Genomic DNA, 17,816 nt, shown 5'->3' with positions numbered 1-17,816 from the left:
GTGTAGTAGACAATCCTGAGCTAGATGGACCAAAGGTCTGACTCTGTAAAAGGCAGTTCCCTACATTTGCTGTTTCTGCCTGTGGTGTGGCTGCTGAGACACAGTGCTTGCCTCCAAAGAGAAAGGGGAAAGTGGCAACTCTAATATCAACGAAGAGGAATGTGGTTAGGAAATAGAAGAGAACAAGGGTTCTGCAGCAGGATCAAAGCCCAAAGAAGCGATTACGCTCTTTTAATTTAAAATGCCATTTGTTTCAGATCTACGCAAAACTCCTGGCCTTGGAGCTGCAAGAACAATCTCAGGTCAGAAATACTCAGAAGGAAAGTCTCCACGCTTCACACACGCACACCCCTGTTTCCGAAAGCATCCGTGTTGACAGGAAAACGCTGCAGGAGGGGAAACTGAGTCAAAGTTTCTGAAGGGCCAAAGGGTCCGAAGTCTGGGCCCATCACGTGTCCCTCTCCGCCAGGAAGGAGGGCGCAATTTATAGGGGGAGCCGGCAGAGAATGGGAGGTGGTGGTGGGGGGGTGGGACTCTGGAGGGAGGGGGAAGGAGGGAGGACCTTTGCTGCTGGGGACACCAGGCTGCCTCCAAGCCCGCTGGGTTCAAAGTATCTCATTTTACAAGGCCCACAACAACTGGCCTGCTTGGAGATGGGAGGGGGTGGGGAGAAGAAGGGGGGGCCCTAGGAAGGGAAAACCCAGAACTGCACAATGGGATGTGAGTGGTGTGTGTGTGTGTGTGTGTGTGTGTGTGTGTGTGTGTGTGTGTGTGTGATATGCATGCATGGCCCCCCTGGTGGCGCAGTGGTAAAAACTGCCACCCTGTAACCAGAAGGTTACAAGTTCGATCCTGACCAGGGGCTCAAGGTTGACTCAGCCTTCCATCCTTCCGAGGTCGGTAAAATGAGTACCCAGAATGTTGGGGGCAATATGCTAAAAAATCATTGTAAACCGCTTAGAGAGCTCCGGCTATAGAGCGGTATATAAATGTCAGTGCTCTTGCTCTTGCTCTTGCTCCAGCCCCCCACAGCCAGGCCTTTCCCCAGTCTGTGGTCTGTGCACATCGGCTGGGCTGCAAAGAGTCCCCTTCCAGCACACGAAGAAGCCTACAGGGAGTAGGAGGAAATCCTCCAAGCTGGGCATTTGGAAGCAGTGCTGCCGAAGAGGGCCCTGGACCCTGTGGGGAGTCGCTGTGGAGACTGTGGAGAGCGTCTTCGGCAGGGGGAGGAGAAATGGGGGGGGCTTGATCAGAGGAGCCTGGAGGAGGTCTGGAGGACTCGCTTCACTTGGACCGTCCTTACCAGGCACTCTTGGCAACATCTAACACAATTCAGCTCTTGCATGGCTTGAATGTTTGAACTGCACACATTTTATTTTGGAACGACACATTTTGTGTCCGGTTGTACCTTTTTAAAAAGTCCTGGTAGCCTCACAAGAGCCCGTATTTGCTGCAAGAAGAGCTGTATTCCAGGGGCCAGAGTCCATCCTGAAGAGCAGCCACTAAGCAAGCATGCGGAGAGTGCTTTCCCCTTCCAGCTTAGGAACCATGTTGGGAGTGGGAGGAAAGGCCGCTGGGTCAGAGAGCAGAGCTCCTAGGGAGGCTGGGGCCCAGCACCGCTCTGCATGAGAATGAAGCATTGAACCCTTGAGTAGTTTGGGGAACCCATAAAGACTCTCCAGACTGAACCCTGGACCAAAAAATGCCAATTCACTGCCCTCGGTGGACTCCAGAAACCCAGGCAACTTGGGTTTCCACACCTCAGGATTTCGATATGCAATCTCTTGATTTTGGAGTGAAGAGACCCTTTCTTAACCCTCTGGAATTAGGGGGTTCTCCAGTGGGTGGGTGGAAATGTAGGGACTATTCATGAACAAATTAAGCTAGGGGTTCTCAATATGGTAGTCTCCAGATGTTGCTGAACTACAACTCCATCACCTCCAGCCTTTGATTTTGCAGGGGGTGATGGGAGCTGTAGTCCAACAACTTCTGGCCGCGCAACTTGGCGAACCCCTGAGTTAAGCCAAGCACAGCCTCTGCTGTTGTGGCTGCAGGTCAGGGGAGGTGAGCTGGAGGCAGGTTTCACGATCCGTGAGACCTGCTTTTACAAAAACTGCGGGGCCTGTTCCTTGAGGTTAAACCTTCTCAGCTAGGATTCCTCTCACAGGTCTTTGCACGACGCCTCTCCCTCATTGCAAAAGGTCCTTGCAGAGAAAGCAAAAGAAGAGAGCCAAGGAAGGAAAGAAGCCAGGCTCCCGGAGGAAGACTGGGAGAGCATAATTCAGACCTACCCCCTTGCAAGGCACATTTCAGGCTTTTGTTTGGGGGAGAAGGCAGGCACTGGAAATCTCTCATATTCGAGTCGATCTAGATTTAGACTCCACAGTTAGCACAGTGTCAGATGCAGAGGTCTCCAGTAACTCCTCTGGATCAATTTCAGTTTGTGACTCCTGAGGATGTGGACAAGCTGCTCGGAACGGTGTGTCCTGCCACCTGTCTGCTTGATCCTTGCCCAACATGGCTTATATTATCTGGCAAGGGGGTTGTTGGGGAGAGCCTGGTGGCAATTAAAAATACCTTTCTGACGGAGGGCAGCATGCCTCCTTGTTTAAAGGAGGCAATTATTAGACCTATTCTTAAGAAGCCTGCCTTGGACCCCCTCAGAGTTCAATAGCTACAGGCCTGTCTCCAACCTCCCATAGTTGGGCAAGGAGATTGAGAGGGTGGTGACCTCCCAGCTGTTGGAAGTTAAGGACTTTGCGCTATCTCTTGTCTCAGACAGTGGAGGACAGACTAGTGAGTCAGAGGGCTAGAGGCTCAAGACATTGGTCATCCCTTCTCTACTGCTCTGACACTATCCCTTTGAAATGTAGATTGGTACTCTTAGGGATTAACTTCCTCTCTCTCTCCTTTACCTGTTCCTTCTACCTTGCAACATGGCAAGCTCCTCTCCCTGCACCATGTGTGCAGAGAAGATGCAGAATCCATCTGCATCCAGATAGATAGATAGATTAGAGATCCTAACTCCTCACTTTCCTATCTAGAATGGAGTTCCTTAATAAATGCCTTATATATTGATTTGAAACTATGAATTGGCTCCAAGTTACTTTACTCTCAGCATACACGCATGCCTAACTAAATTCCGCTTTGTTGTGCCTCTGTGCACTCTGCTATAATGAAAAAGGGTTTCTCTCACCAAAGAGAATTCCTAACACCAGCTCCAGGAGGTCTTGGAGAAAACTAATTATCTAGACCCATTTCAAACTGGTTTTCAGACGGGCTATGCGGTGGAGACTGCCTTGGTCAGCCTGATGGATGATCTCCAATTAGGACTTGACAGAAGAAGTGTGACTTTGTTGGTCCTTTTGGATCTCTCGGCGGCTTTCGATACTATCGACCATAGTATCCTTCTGGAATGTCTGAGGGAGTTGGGGGTGGGAGGCACTGCTTTGCGGTGGTTCTGCTCCTACCTTTCTGGCAGATTCCAGATGGTGTCGCTTGGAGACTGTTGCTCTTCAAAATCTAAGCGTTTATATGGGGTCCCTCAGGGCTCCATACTGTCTCCAATGCTTTTTAATATCTACATGAAACCGTTGGGAAAGATCATCTGGAGATTTGGTGCTGGGTGCTATCAGTACGCTAATGACACCCAAATCTATTTCTCCATGTCAACATCATCAGGAGAAGGCATATCCTCCCTGAATGCCTACTTGGAAGCAGTAATGGGCTGGATGAGGGATAACAAACTGAGACTGAATCTAGACAAGACGGAGGTACTCATTGTGTGGGGTCCACTTGGGAAGCAATATTGATCTAGATGGGGTCACACTTCCTCAGAAGGAACAGGTACGCAGTCTGGGAGTGCTTCTGGATTCACACCTTTCCCTGGTTCCCCAGGGTGAGGAAGAGGCCAGAAGTGCTTTTTTATCAACTTCGGTTGATACACCAGCTGCGTCTGTTTCTTGAGGTTCATGATTTCAGAACAGTAGTACACTTGCTGGTAACCTCCAGACATGATTACTGCAATGTGCTCTATGTGGGGCTGCCTTTGTACGTAGTCCGAAAACTACAATTAGTACAAAATGCGGCAGCCAGGTTGGTCTCTGGGTCATCTCAAAGAGACCATATTACTCCTATATTACAGGAGTTGCACTGGCTGCCAATAAGTTTCTGGGCAAAATACAAAGTGCTGGTTATAACCTATAAAGCCCTAAACAGCCTCGGCCGACAGTATTTAGGAGAGCGTCTTCTTCTGCATGATCCCCATCGTCCACTGCGTACATCAGGGGAGGCTAACCTGTGGCTACCTCCAAGTCATCTGGTGGCCACCCAGGGACGGGCTTTCTCTGGTCTTCCCGTGGGAATAAGAGTCTCTCTTGCTTTTAAAAAGTGTCTGATCTTTTTACCCAGGCTTTTTAACTTTTTAAATTTTATACTGTTTATTGATTTGTGTCCATTTGTTTTTAGAATTTTAATTGATTTTAATGTTTTGTTTATTGCTTTGTTGGGAACCACCCTGACACCTTGGTTTGGGGCGATATATACATATGTTAAATAAATCCAAACCAATCCAATCCAATCCAATTTTATTCAGAAATGTGATTATTACCACACACACATCAGGAGGAAAAGAAAGCTACACTGCATAAGGAGACTGCTGCATTCTTCAGAGTAATCAGTTGGAACCTTTCTTGTCAAGGAAGCGATCATCTCACGTCCAGTTTTCCCCCCTCTAGAACAATCTGAATCTCTTTGGCATACAAAGTCTCATAGGTCAGTAACGCTTCTGCTAAATTCTTGTGTTCTTTTGCATGGGTCTTCAGGATATTCTTTGCCCGCTCGTACGAATCCTTTAACAGTGTTCTTATTTCCTGTTCAGTTGCAGACTTGGTTTCAGGACTGAGTTTCCCTGTATCTGTGTAGGTCATGACACCAAGCTTCTCACTCATTCCAAACTTAGTCACCATAAGCGTAGCTATTTTAGAAGCATTATCAAAATCACTAGAAGCACCTGTGCTGATATGATCACCTCCAAATATGAGCTCTTCTGCTACTCTTCCTCCCATACTAACATCCATCTGCGCAAGTAACTGGGATCTAATTTCACTCCATCTATCATTTTCTGGTAGCAAAGATACATGTCCAAGTGTTGGTCCTCTTGGCATAATTGTTGCTTTGTTAATTGGCATTGCATCTTTAGTATAAGATGCAATGATGGCAAGCCCAGACTCATGATAGGCAGTAGGCGTTTTATTCTTATCATCAATTTCTACACTTCTTCGCTCAAGGCCCATGAGAATTTTGTCCTTTGAGAATTCTAGCTCCTTCATAGTAACCATATCTTTCCCATCAACAGCAGCTTTTAATGCAGCTTGATTCACAAGGTTTTCCAGCTCAGCTCCAGAAAATCCTACTGTACCTCTTGCAATGATTTCTGCATCAATAGATTGATCATACTTTATTTTATTAAGATAACATTTCAGGATTTCTGTTCGGCCCCTAACATCTGGTCTGGGCACTGTAACTTGCATGTCAAAGCGGCCAGGACGTATTAAAGCATTATCTAACGCTTCGGGGAAGTTTGTTGCACCAATGATAATGACTCCTTCATTAGGTTTAAAGCCATCCATTTCAGCAAGGAGCTGATTTATAGTCTGCCTTGACGAGGGATGCATTGGAGACTCTATTCTTTTGCCACCAACAGAATCCAGTTCATCAATGAATATAACGCAAGGTGCATTTGCTTTGGCCTCCCTAAACAGATTTCTGATACGACTGGCTCCCACACCAACAAACATCTCATCAAACTCAGACCCAGAGGCATAATGGAATGGAACATCAGCTTCTCCAGCCACAGCTCTGGCAAGAAGGGTTTTGCCAGTACCAGGTGGTCCCACCAAAAGAATACCTTTAGGAAGTTTACCTCCTAGTACGGTGAATTTATCAGGATTTCTCAAGAATTCTACCACTTCCTGCAACTCCTGCTTAGCTTCTTCAACTCCTTTGATATGTTCAAAGGTGACATTTTTCATCTGAATAGGGTCCACTGCTGCATCAAGCCCAGAAGTTGCTCGGAAACGCACAGTATCAGAAAAGGAGCCTTTACCAGATAAATATGGGTTTTTAAATAAAGCATAAATACTAAGCATTATCAGAAGAACCAGAATGTAACGGTTTCGTCTTGAGGAATCATTTGTACGCTGTGAGAGTGCCTGTGATTTCAAAAAGTCCTCTGCAAACCCAGTTTTAAAAGCATCTTGATGAACTTCAGGTATGTTTTTTGTTTTCATCCATTTCTCTAAACTTTCAAAATCAGTTCCTCGATCTCTCAGAAGACCCTTTACAAATGAGGGTGCTACATTTTCTGTTTCTGTTAATCGTTCTGATGTGGACTGCAGTCGTCTTGCTCTTGATTTCAGGGTTTTAAAACCTCGAGACTGAACGAAAACTGGCCAGCGTTGAAGATTTTTGCATACATTCTGGAGAGGGCTAGGATGCTGTCCATACAGATCAGATGAGCACAAAACACTAAATACATCTGCAAAACCATACTTATTTCCCAAGAAGGACTGTGCAGATATATAGGACGTTTGCCCGTGGGAAGGGGTTTTCTTTTCTATACAACAGCCAGGAAGTAGCCTGTCCACTAGTTCATCAATCTGGCTAGCTTTCCAATCAGGTCGTCCTCGATCTCGTAGATTAAGCGTTGGCTCCGTGTTCTGTACATCATGTTCAGGAGCTGCTTCCCTTTGCACACACTGGATGGACGCTGCAGTGAAAGATGGAGCTGGACTTTGGGGCGAATGGAAGGCATTGGTGAGGTGACTCAGAGGAACTGTCTCCTGGGGCTGCCCCATGGTGGGAAAAGGAAACATCCTCGTTGAGGCCGGCCGGGCACCGGCCCTCTCTTCACAGCTGGCAGCCCCTGCTACTCAGCCCTTCCGGGCTTGGCCTCCGGAGAAAGGGGCGACTCCCAATCCAATTTTATTATGGTCATAGACCAGAGTACAAAAACACAAAAAAGATAATTAAATAAATACATACATAAATAATCCCACTTAAGGAAGAACCAATTTTAGCCAGAACAGAATAATACAACACCAGTAACATGACTCAAACCTAATAAGTCCATAACAAGTGGGGGTGGGGCTGGGGGTGAGGGTGGGGCTGAGGGTGAGGGTGGGGATAGGGGTGGGGATGGGGTGAGGGAGGGGTGAGGGTGGGGCTGGGGGTGAGGGAGGGGTGGGAGGGGTGAGGGTGGGGCTGGGGGTGAGGGAGGGGTGGGAGGGGATGAGGGAGGGGTGGGAGGGGTGAGGGAGGGGCTGGGGGTGAGGGAGGGGTGGGAGGGGATGAGGGAGGGGTGGGAGGGGTGAGGGTGGGGCTGGGGGTGAGGGAGGGGTGGGAGGGGTGAGGGTGGGGCTGGGGGTGAGGGAGGGGTGGGAGGGGTGAGGGAGGGGCTGGGGGTGAGGGAGGGGTGGGGATGGGGTGAGGGAGGGGGTTGAGGGTGGGGCTGGGGGTGAGGAAGGGGTGGGAGGGGATGAGGGAGGGGTGGGAGGGGTGAGGGAGGGGCTGGGGGTGAGGGAGGGGTGGGGATGGGGTGAGGGAGGGGGTTGAGGGTGGGGCTGGGGGTGAGGAAGGGGTGGGAGGGGTGAGGGAGGTTGGGGTAGCAGTGGGGTGAGGGGTAGGGTGGGGAAGGGGTGGAGGGAGGGGGAGAGAGAGAGACCCTACCTGCAATTCAAATCGGCCAGTTTCCCCACCGCTTCTCCCCCCTGCCCGGCTTCAGGCCCCAAATTCTTCAGGCCCAAAATTTCAAATGCAGGTAGGGTAGATTAATGGGTGTGTTTTTTTCTATAATAAAAGTTTAAATTTGTGTTTCTCCTGATTAGTAATATAATAAGGGTAAACTTTATAGTTGTAATTTCATGAAGAGAGGTGCGCGGGAAGTCCATTTGTGTTTATTATGATTATGATTGTTATGATTATTATTAAAAACAAGTTAATTCTAGCCCGTTGAATAACGGGCGCTAGGAAGGGAAAGGGCCCATATTCGCCCTCCCGCCTGGCTCCGTCGCCGCCAGGCCTCGGCCGCCTCGGCCAGTTTCCCCTACCGCTTCTCCCCCCTGCCCGGCTTCAGGCCCCAAATTCTCCCTCCCGGCTCCGGCGTGGCGGCGGAGCCTTGGCCGGCTTCCCCCGCCACCTCTTTCCCCCGCCGCCTCTTTCCCCCTCATTCAGCAGCCAGGCGGACTCTGGGGGCGCTGCTGCCGGCCTCCGCGGCCGGGCCGCACCATTCGCGGTCGGCTCTGGGCCGCCGTGCTGCCCCCGGCCTCCGTGCTGCCGGTGGCCTCTGCTTCCTTTTTTTGGCCGAGGCGGCGTCTCTGCCGCCGCCTCGGCCAGTTTCCCCTACCGCTTCTCCCCCCTGCCCGGCTTCAGGCCCCAAATTCTTCCTCCCGGCTCCGGCGCGGCGGCGGAGCCTTGGCCGGCTTCCCCCGCCGCCTCTTTCCCCCTCATTCAGCGGCCAGGCGGACTCTGGGGGCGCTGCTGCCGGCCTCCGCGGCCGGGCCGCGCCATTCGCGGTCGGCTCTGGGCCGCCGTGCTGCCGCCGGCCTCTGTGCCGCCGGTGGCCTCTGCTTCCTTTTTTTGGCCAAGGCGGTGGCTCTGCCGCCGCCTCGGCCAGTTTCCCCCACCGCTTCTCCCCCCTGCCCGGCTTCAGGCCCCAAATTCTCCCTCCCGGCTCCGGCGCGGCGGCGGAGCCTTGGCCGGCTTCCGCCGCCGCCTCTTTCCCCCTCATTCAGCAGCCAGGCGGACTCTGGGGGCGCTGCTGCCGGCCTCCGCGGCCGGACCGCGCCATTCGCGGTCGGCTCTGGGCCGCCGTGCTGCCCCCGGCCTCCGTGCTGCCGGTGGCCTCTGCTCCCTTTTTTTGGCCGAGGCGGCGTCTCTGCCGCCGCCTCGGCCAGTTTCCCCTACCGCTTCTCCCCCCTGCCCGGCTTCAGGCCCCAAATTCTTCCTCCCGGCTCCGGCGCGGCGGCGGAGCCTTGGCCGGCTTTCCCCGCCGCCTCTTTCCCCCTCATTCAGTGGCCAGGCGGACTCTGGGGGCGCTGCTGCCGGCCTCCGCGGCCGGGCCGCGCCATTCGCGGTCGGCTCTGGGCTGCCGTGCTGCCGCCGGCCTCTGTGCCGCCGGTGGCCTCTGCTTCCTTTTTTTGGCCGAGGCGGTGGCTCTGCCGCCGCCTCGGCCAGTTTCCCCCACCGCTTCTCCCCCCTGCCCGGCTTCAGGCCCCAAATTCTTCCTCCCGGCTCCGGCGCGGCGGCGGAGCCTTGGCCGGCTTTCCCCGCCGCCTCTTTCCCCCTCATTCAGCGGCCAGGCGGACTCTGGGGGCGCTGCTGCCGGCCTCCGCGGCCGGGCCGCGCCATTCGCGGTCGGCTCTGGGCTGCCGTGCTGCCGCCGGCCTCTGTGCCGCCGGTGGCCTCTGCTTCCTTTTTTTGGCCGAGGCGGTGGCTCTGCCGCCGCCTCGGCCAGTTTCCCCCACCGCTTCTCCCCCCTGCCCGGCTTCAGGCCCCAAATTCTTCCTCCCGGCTCCGGCGCGGCGGCGGAGCCTTGGCCGGCTTCCCCCGCCGCCTCTTTCCCCCTCATTCAGTGGCCAGGCGGACTCTGGGGGCGCCGCTGCCGGCCTCCGCGGCCGGGCCGCGCCATTCGCGGTCGGCTCTGGGCTGCCGTGCTGCCGCCGGCCTCTGTGCCGCCGGTGGCCTCTGCTTCCTTTTTTTGGCCGAGGCGGTGGCTCTGCCGCCGCCTCGGCCAGTTTCCCCCACCGCTTCTCCCCCCTGCCCGGCTTCAGGCCCCAAATTCTTCCTCCCGGCTCCGGCGCGGCGGCGGAGCCTTGGCCGGCTTTCCCCGCCGCCTCTTTCCCCCTCATTCAGTGGCCAGGCGGACTCTGGGGGCGCTGCTGCCGGCCTCCGCGGCCGGGCCGCGCCATTCGCGGTCGGCTCTGGGCTGCCGTGCTGCCGCCGGCCTCTGTGCCGCCGGTGGCCTCTGCTTCCTTTTTTTGGCCGAGGCGGTGGCTCTGCCGCCGCCTCGGCCAGTTTCCCCCACCGCTTCTCCCCCCTGCCCGGCTTCAGGCCCCAAATTCTTCCTCCCGGCTCCGGCGCGGCGGCGGAGCCTTGGCCGGCTTCCCCCGCCGCCTCTTTCCCCCTCATTCAGCGGCCAGGCGGACTCTGGGGGCGCTGCTGCCGGCCTCCGCGGCCGGGCCGCGCCATTCGCGGTCGGCTCTGGGCTGCCGTGCTGCCGCCGGCCTCTGTGCCGCCGGTGGCCTCTGCTTCCTTTTTTTGGCCGAGGCGGTGGCTCTGCCGCCGCCTCGGCCAGTTTCCCCCACCGCTTCTCCCCCCTGCCCGGCTTCAGGCCCCAAATTCTTCCTCCCGGCTCCGGCGCGGCGGCGGAGCCTTGGCCGGCTTTCCCCGCCGCCTCTTTCCCCCTCATTCAGCGGCCAGGCGGACTCTGGGGGCGCTGCTGCCGGCCTCCGCGGCCGGGCCGCGCCATTCGCGGTCGGCTCTGGGCTGCCGTGCTGCCGCCGGCCTCTGTGCCGCCGGTGGCCTCTGCTTCCTTTTTTTGGCCGAGGCGGTGGCTCTGCCGCCGCCTCGGCCAGTTTCCCCCACCGCTTCTCCCCCCTGCCCGGCTTCAGGCCCCAAATTCTTCCTCCCGGCTCCGGCGCGGCGGCGGAGCCTTGGCCGGCTTCCCCCGCCGCCTCTTTCCCCCTCATTCAGTGGCCAGGCGGACTCTGGGGGCGCCGCTGCCGGCCTCCGCGGCCGGGCCGCGCCATTCACGGTCGGCTCTGGGCTGCCGTGCTGCCGCCGGCCTCTGTGCCGCCGGTGGCCTCTGCTTCCTTTTTTTGGCCAAGGCGGTGGCTCTGCCGCCGCCTCGGCCAGTTTCCCCCACCGCTTCTCCCCCCTGCCCGGCTTCAGGCCCCAAATTCTTCCTCCCGGCTCCGGCGCGGCGGCGGAGCCTTGGCCGGCTTCCCCCGCCGCCTCTTTCCCCCTCATTCAGCGGCCAGGCGGACACTGGGGGCGCTGCTGCCGGCCTCCGCGGCCGGGCCGCGCCATTCGCGGTCGGCTCTGGGCCGCCGTGCTGCCGCCGGCCTCTGTGCCGCCGGTGGCCTCTGCTTCCTTTTTTTGGCCAAGGCGGTGGCTCTGCCGCCGCCTCGGCCAGTTTCCCCCACCGCTTCTCCCCCCTGCCCGGCTTCAGGCCCCAAATTCTTCCTCCCGGCTCCGGCGCGGCGGCGGAGCCTTGGCCGGCTTCCCCCGCCGCCTCTTTCCCCCTCATTCAGCGGCCAGGCGGACTCTGGGGGCGCCGCTGCCGGCCTCCGCGGCTGGGCCGCGCCATTCGCGGTCGGCTCTGGGCCGCCGTGCTGCTGCGGGCCTCTGTGCCGCCGGTGGCCTCTGCTTCCTTTTTTTGGCCGAGGCGGTGGCTCTGCCGCCGCCTCGGCCAGTTTCCCCCACCGCTTCTCCCCCCTGCCCGGCTTCAGGCCCCAAATTCTCCCTCCCGGCTCCGGCGCGGCGGCGGAGCCTTGGCCGGCTTCCGCCGCCGCCTCTTTCCCCCTCATTCAGCAGCCAGGCGGACTCTGGGGGCGCTGCTGCCGGCCTCCGCGGCCGGACCGCGCCATTCGCGGTCGGCTCTGGGCCGCCGTGCTGCCCCCGGCCTCCGTGCCGCCGGTGGCCTCTGCTCCCTTTTTTTGGCCGAGGCGGCGGCTCTGCCGCCGCCTCGGCCAGTTTCCCCTGCCGCCGCACACCCGGCCTTTTCGGGGCAGCCGCTTCTGGCCGCCGGTCGTGTCTCCCTTGTACTGTTGTGGGCATGCGCTTCGCGCATGCCCAGTACACGCCAGGGAGGCACGAACACACGCCTTGGTGTCCACAGAGGGACACCAAGGCTTTTATTATTGAGGATTAATAAAAACTGAATTGGGGAAAAAAAGAAATATATAAGTCAAGCTCATTCATCTTTGAAAATTGAAAACCCTAACCCTAACCGGATTAGCCGCTCAAGAACCACTGGCATCGCGGCCGAGCCTAGTGATTCTCATGACTGAAGAAAATCCGGCTATCTGAGGCGAGCCCGATGTTCTTCAATCGTGTGAATAGCCTCCCAGTGAGTATGCGGGTTCAGGTGAGTGTGAGGTTTAGGATTAGGGATGTGCATGAAAAATATCGGTGCCGGAGGGGGTATGGCTTTAAGGGCGGGGGAGAGTGTACTCACCCCCCCCCGCTGTGTTTCCCCCGCTGGCGCTTTCTGAATTTTTAGCCCCTCGGGGCGGCAGTGTTCCTTCCTGCCGCCCCGTTCCCCCCGTCGGCCAGAAGTGGCTGGAAGTCCCGAGCGCGCGTTTCGGGCACAAGCCTATTTAGGATGAGTGTTAGGATCTGGGTTAGGATGATGGTTAGGGTGAGGTGGTGTGGGGGTGGGTGGTGGGTGGGGGTAGGTGGGGTGTGGGGTGGGTTGGGTTGGGGGTGGTGTGGGGGTGGGGGTGCATAGGGGTGGGGGTGGCATGGGGGTGGGGGTGGCATGGGGTGGGGATGGCATGGGGTTGGGGTGAGTGGGGTGTGGGTGGCGTGGGGTGTGGTGTGGGGTGGGGGTGGGTTGGGCTGGCATGGGGTGGGTTGGGGGTGGCATGGGCGTGGGGGTGAGGGTTGAGGGGTGGGGTGGAGTTTTAGCATTTGGGTGCGAGGGAGGGTGGGGGAGTGGGGGGGTGAGGGTTGGGGATTGAGGTTGGGGTGGGGGTGGGGGGGGGTTGGTTTTGGCATTGGGAGTTGGGGTTGGGGGGGATGGGGTTGGGGTCGGGGTTCGGTGAGGGTTTCCTGCCGGGCTGCAGACAGGGTCTCCAGGCAGCAAGTGCCTTGGGGTGCCACGCCTCTGCATGTCCGAGATCTTGACCTGTCAGAGAGAGAGAGATTGATTTGCTGAGCTGAGCCCGCCGGCTTTTTGTAAACAGGCTTTGCCAACTAGATTTCTAATGGAATCACGATGTTTTTGTAACAGTGACACCCATTTGAAAAATACACCATTTGCAGAAGCTGGGAGGGAGGTTGTAGCAACCCCAAGGAGATGTGATCCCGCTACACCATGAGCCGGGTCTCATGATCAGTGAGACCCGGTTGGGTGAGCTGAGCGGGGAGAGCGGGCTAAGCCCCTTCTCCCCACTCATGATCTGGGCGGGATCCCTGGGTGGCCGGATCAGCCGCCTACAGGATTGCTGGCTCCGTGACGGTGCTCGCAGGGCATGCTGGCAAGACCCCCGGAGCCAGGCGGTGGCTTTTTGCCTCCCCTCGGGGGGTCTCCTCGTGAGTAGCCGTGGCGCGGAGCTGCACCACGGCTACTCTCGATCGAAAACAACGGGATTGCAGAGCGCTCGTTCCACAAACCTGGTTTTAGGGGTGGGGTACTTGAGTGGGTTACCCACTCTAGAACCACGGGGCTTGCAGCTGAGCCTGGTGGTTCTCGCAATCAGCAAAACTTGAGCTCGGCTCTTCTAGCCCGATTTCTGCGGATTGTGCGAATCGCCCCTAAGAGACTCTCATGAGCTTTGAAGAGAGGAATACTGCGGCTACTCACGATCTTTCAGACCAGGTTTGCGGAGTTCTCGCTCCGCAAACCTGGTTTTAGGGCAGGCGTAGTGAGGCAGGTTACCCGCCTCGGAACCACTGGGCTCGCTGGTCTAAATCCCTGGTCTAAATCACTAAATCACGGGTCTAAAACCAGGTTTATGGAGCGAGTGCTCCGCAAACCTGGTTTCCAGGATCGTGAGTCGCTGTGGCGTGGCTTCATGCCACGCCTACTCCCGAGGAGACCCTAGGAGGGAAGGCAAAAAGCCGCCTCCCGGCTCCGGGGGTCTCCTCAGCATGCCCTGCGTGTTCGCGCAGGGCATGCTGGAGCCTGGGGGGGCCAAAAAGCCCCCGCTCCCCCCAGCCCTCGCCGGCTCCGTCACGGAGCCAGCAGTTGTGTGGGCGGCCGATCCGGCCACTCAGGGCTTCCTCCCCACTCACCCGAAGAAACCGGGTCTGACGGATCGTGAGACCCGGCTCTAGAACACACTAGAAACACTAGAGGTACAGTAAGAATATTTATGCTGCTTAGCTAGATATAGGCTAAGATATCGTGAGTTAGAGAGATGTAATTAAAACTCACCCATTTTCTTCTTTCAGCCAGTTTGGAAGATCTCTGCAAGATGAAACCATAGAGAGATAAATCACTATCATGGTCCTGGAATCAAGACTAGGCTTAAAAGTATTTAAGAGGGTTGGGGTCTTCCAGCCTTAGGAGAATGACTAGAATGTGGGTTTTAGCTCTTAATTTTATATATATATTATAATGTGGGTTTTAGCTCTTAATTTTATATATATATTATAATTTTATATATATAATGTTATAAAATTCTTTGTAAAATTTCTTTTGTTTAGTCCCTTGTTCTGTGAAATACACAGACAAGCCTGTGTGTGTGTGTGTGTGTGCATGTTTCTGAACGGGAGCCCAAAGCTCTGGTTCTGTGTAGGAATTCAACTCTACATCAATCTTATAGCTCATCTCTGTGAAGATGAGGTTTCTGTTGTATTTATTCTGAATGTATTTATTCTAGTGACATGTGTTTTTTTGGTAAACTGTTCCAGACCAAACTTGCTCTGACACTGAATTCCAAAATTCACAGTTATTGTATTAATTGAACATAAAATTGGTCATGGCCTGAGCAACAGGGGGAACTTTTAGAGTCCCAGCTGGCCAACTGGGTTCTGAATCTTCTCACCTCTGCAAAAGTGCTGCTTATGGCTAAATGCATTAGGCATGAGAGCAAGCTCTATTTCATTCATTCTTATATTAAGTTGATTCTGATATTTCTGCCACTACTGAGTATCAACAGCCTTTATATGTTATGTTTACTGATTTCCTTGAGATGGTCTCTTACCTATTTTCTGAAGGAAAAATGGATTTTAAGATAAATTAGTCTAATTGTATTACTGTCATGTTTTTGCAAAATCTATGCAATATTTCTGCTAGCTGAATTTGATGTAAACTGAGAGCCAATGATCAAATGGTCTAAGGTTTAAATTTTTAATTTGTCTCACCGCCAGCCCTGCCTTTGCCTTCACAGTAGTTGAACCTTCAGATTCCAGAACCCAGACGGAAGATTTGAAGAAATGAAGTGATTTTTTTTCACCCCTGCAAGTGGCAAGGTGTTCCAAAGTACCGGGTTGCAATTCACCTTGGAAATTTCCCAGCTAAAGGGGATTAGTCTGGGGCAATAGATGGCTGACTCCCCCCCCCCTTTTGGTGGGGAATCCTGGGGTTTCCATGGCTACTACTTTTGTTCTTAATCCAGCTACTTTACTTCCTTTTGAGCTTACAGAAGACCAAGAACATGATTGCTTGCAAGCTGTGGACTGCATCTATGCCAAGCCATCCTGATCTTAAAGATGAACCTCTCCAAAATGCAGACTTTGAGCTGTACATGGATGGAGGCAGCTTCATGTAAGATGGACAATGTAAGCTGGCTATGCAGTAGTGACTGACCATGAAGTCCTGGTGGTGGAATCTCTTTCTCCAGGTATCTCAGCACAGCTTGCAGAGCTCATCACCTTCAAGGTAATTTTTACACAACTCATGGGGCCACTTGGAAAGAAAGAAGATTTTAACAGTGGGAAACAAGGAAGTCAAGTATGGGACACAGATATCAGAACTCTAGACTGCTGTTACACGACTAGAAGAGGTTGCAGTCATCCATACCAGAGGTCACCAGAGGGAAATGACCCAGTGCCAAAGGGTAATTGGATGGCAGATGCTGCAGCTAAAACCGCTGCTCCTTCTGTTCCTGTTTCCAAGCATCTTGGATTCCTGTGCTAACTATCTTGGCACAACCCCCCCACATATTCAGAAAAAGGACATTGACTTTGCACCACAGCAGGGGGCGCATTTAGAAGAGGATGGCTGGTAAAGAACTCTTTAATGTGATCCGGATTGTCAAATGACCCAGCAATCTTGCTTTTGTGTACCTGTGATAGACTTGTGTACTTGCTTGATTGCAGGATGCTAAGGGAATATGCTTGTATCAGACCCGTTCAACTTCTTGCCGTAAATAAACCTGGCCAATGATAGTGTTTTGACGCTGCGGTGTGTAACTTGAACTTTTAGATCTCAGTCAATCAACCTTTATGATGGCCAGAGACCAGCATAGAACTTTCCAATAAAAATCTCCATTTGAAAGAAAGAGGGAAAGGATGGGCAGGAGGCTTGGCTTGAGAAATGGGGGGGGGGGGAGGATGGGGGGCAGGGAGGCTTCAGAAAGAGGGAAAGGATGGGGCAGGCCTGGAGGCTTGGAGAGAGGGGGGGCAGGCTGGCGGCAGGCTTTAGGAGCCACCCTATCCCGCCAAACATCTCTGTGTTGACTTTGTTACTTGTCTTTTACATTTTTGGTAGTCCTTCTCGCCCCCCCCCCCCTCCCAGAGCAATGCACGGCCTTCGGCCCTGGCCGCGTCTCTTGCCAACTGCGAGGTGCGCCTCACTGTGGCGAATGCTGGGAGGAGGACCCCACCCCCAGTTCTCCCAGTCCTGCAGTGCTCCGGGCAGCTTCTCTCTCTCCAACTCGATATCGATTGCCTTTTCATTTCCCTCTTTCCTCTTTCCCCCTCTCAACCTCCTTTTTCACTTTTCCCCCCTAAGAAAAGAGAAAGGGTGCCGATCGCCTGCTGAACTCCCCCCCCTCCCTCCCTCCCTGCCCTTTCCCACATGGAGCACGCAGGGAAGACTCGAATGGCACTAGTTCCCAAAGGACACAAGGGCTTTATCTCCACTGCGAGGGCTCCCAGATCGCCTCTGCCTGCCCAGGCAACTGTGCCCACTCTACTGCCGCCCGGCCCAGCCCCACACACGATTCCCCACCCTTGGGCCAAGGCACCCAGAGGAGAGAGCTCGCCAACGCTCTTGCTGCTCTCCTGGAGGCCCCGACAGGCCCCGGATGCCCAACTGAAGCACCCACCTGCCACCTCGAGGAAACTCAAGGCCACACGGAGCAGACAGGCTTCTCTCGCCACGCCCACGGAAGGGGACAGGGTGAGGAGGAGACCTGGCTGACCGAGCAGCACTGTCCCTGCCCTGACTGGGCAGACCGAGCGCCAGAGAGAAGAGTGGGAAGACCATCCTTCAGGACGCAGCGAGAGCTCATCCTATGGTGTGATCTCCTTCCCCTGCGTGTCCCTCTGGGGCAGGCAGGCCCCAACCCTCTTCCGCCCCATTGCTGCGACGCTCTTTCCACTGCGCAGGCGCACCTCGCAGTTGGCAAGAGACCTGGCCGGGGCTGAACACCCTGCATCCATCGCTCTGGGACTCACGAGTGAGGTTGCAGCTGCCGGTGGAGGCGGGTGGGGAGGAGAAGGACTACTTATGTCCTGGCTCACTCCCCAGCAGCCATCGCTCGGCCATGCATCAACAAAAATGTAAAAAGATTTTTAAAAAATACCGGGCTGGGCTATGGGTAATGGGGAGTCATGTGACATGTCGGGGGGGGGCTTGAGGCAGCGGGCCCTGAAACAACTGTCTTCCCTTGCCCAATGGTGGCTACACCCATGACCAGGGGACCAAATGACCTTCAGAACCCACTCAAACTCCATAAATCAGCTCCTACTTCTGAACCATCTTTTGCACAGCTGAATTTTAATTAATTAATTAATTAATTACATTTTTACACCGCCCCAAACTTTCGTCTCTGGGCGGTTAACAATAGCATAAAACAAGTTAAAATACATACAAAAACCTAAAACAACCCAGCAATTTAAAAATCAACCATGAATTAAAA

General features: G+C 55.1%; 1 protein-coding gene and 1 long non-coding RNA gene across 3 annotated transcripts in view; one reads left to right on the top strand and one right to left on the bottom strand.

Annotated features, from left to right (window-relative positions):
• LOC128350851 (uncharacterized) overlaps window positions 1–16,122 on the top strand; it is a 28,829-nt gene extending 12,707 nt beyond the window's left edge. For both annotated transcript variants that reach the window (XR_008319472.1, XR_008319473.1), the window contains exon 2: window positions 15,100–16,122. This is a non-coding gene — a long non-coding RNA (uncharacterized LOC128350851). The remainder of the gene's footprint in view (window positions 1–15,099) is intronic.
• On the bottom strand, window positions 4,570–7,151 carry LOC128350850 (ATP-dependent zinc metalloprotease YME1L1-like). Its single transcript, XM_053309641.1, has one exon. It carries the CDS (start codon window positions 6,873–6,875, stop codon window positions 4,707–4,709), a length of 2,169 nt encoding a protein of 722 aa, XP_053165616.1. The 5' UTR covers window positions 6,876–7,151; the 3' UTR covers window positions 4,570–4,706.
• Window positions 16,123–17,816: the final 1,694 nt, after the last annotated feature.

This window comes from Hemicordylus capensis, chromosome 3 (genome assembly GCF_027244095.1).
Source record: "Hemicordylus capensis ecotype Gifberg chromosome 3, rHemCap1.1.pri, whole genome shotgun sequence".
NCBI classification, from domain to species: Eukaryota; Metazoa; Chordata; class Lepidosauria; order Squamata; family Cordylidae; genus Hemicordylus; species Hemicordylus capensis.
The sequence above is the reverse complement of the archived record's forward strand: the minus strand, read 5'-3'. Positions and strand labels throughout refer to the sequence as shown.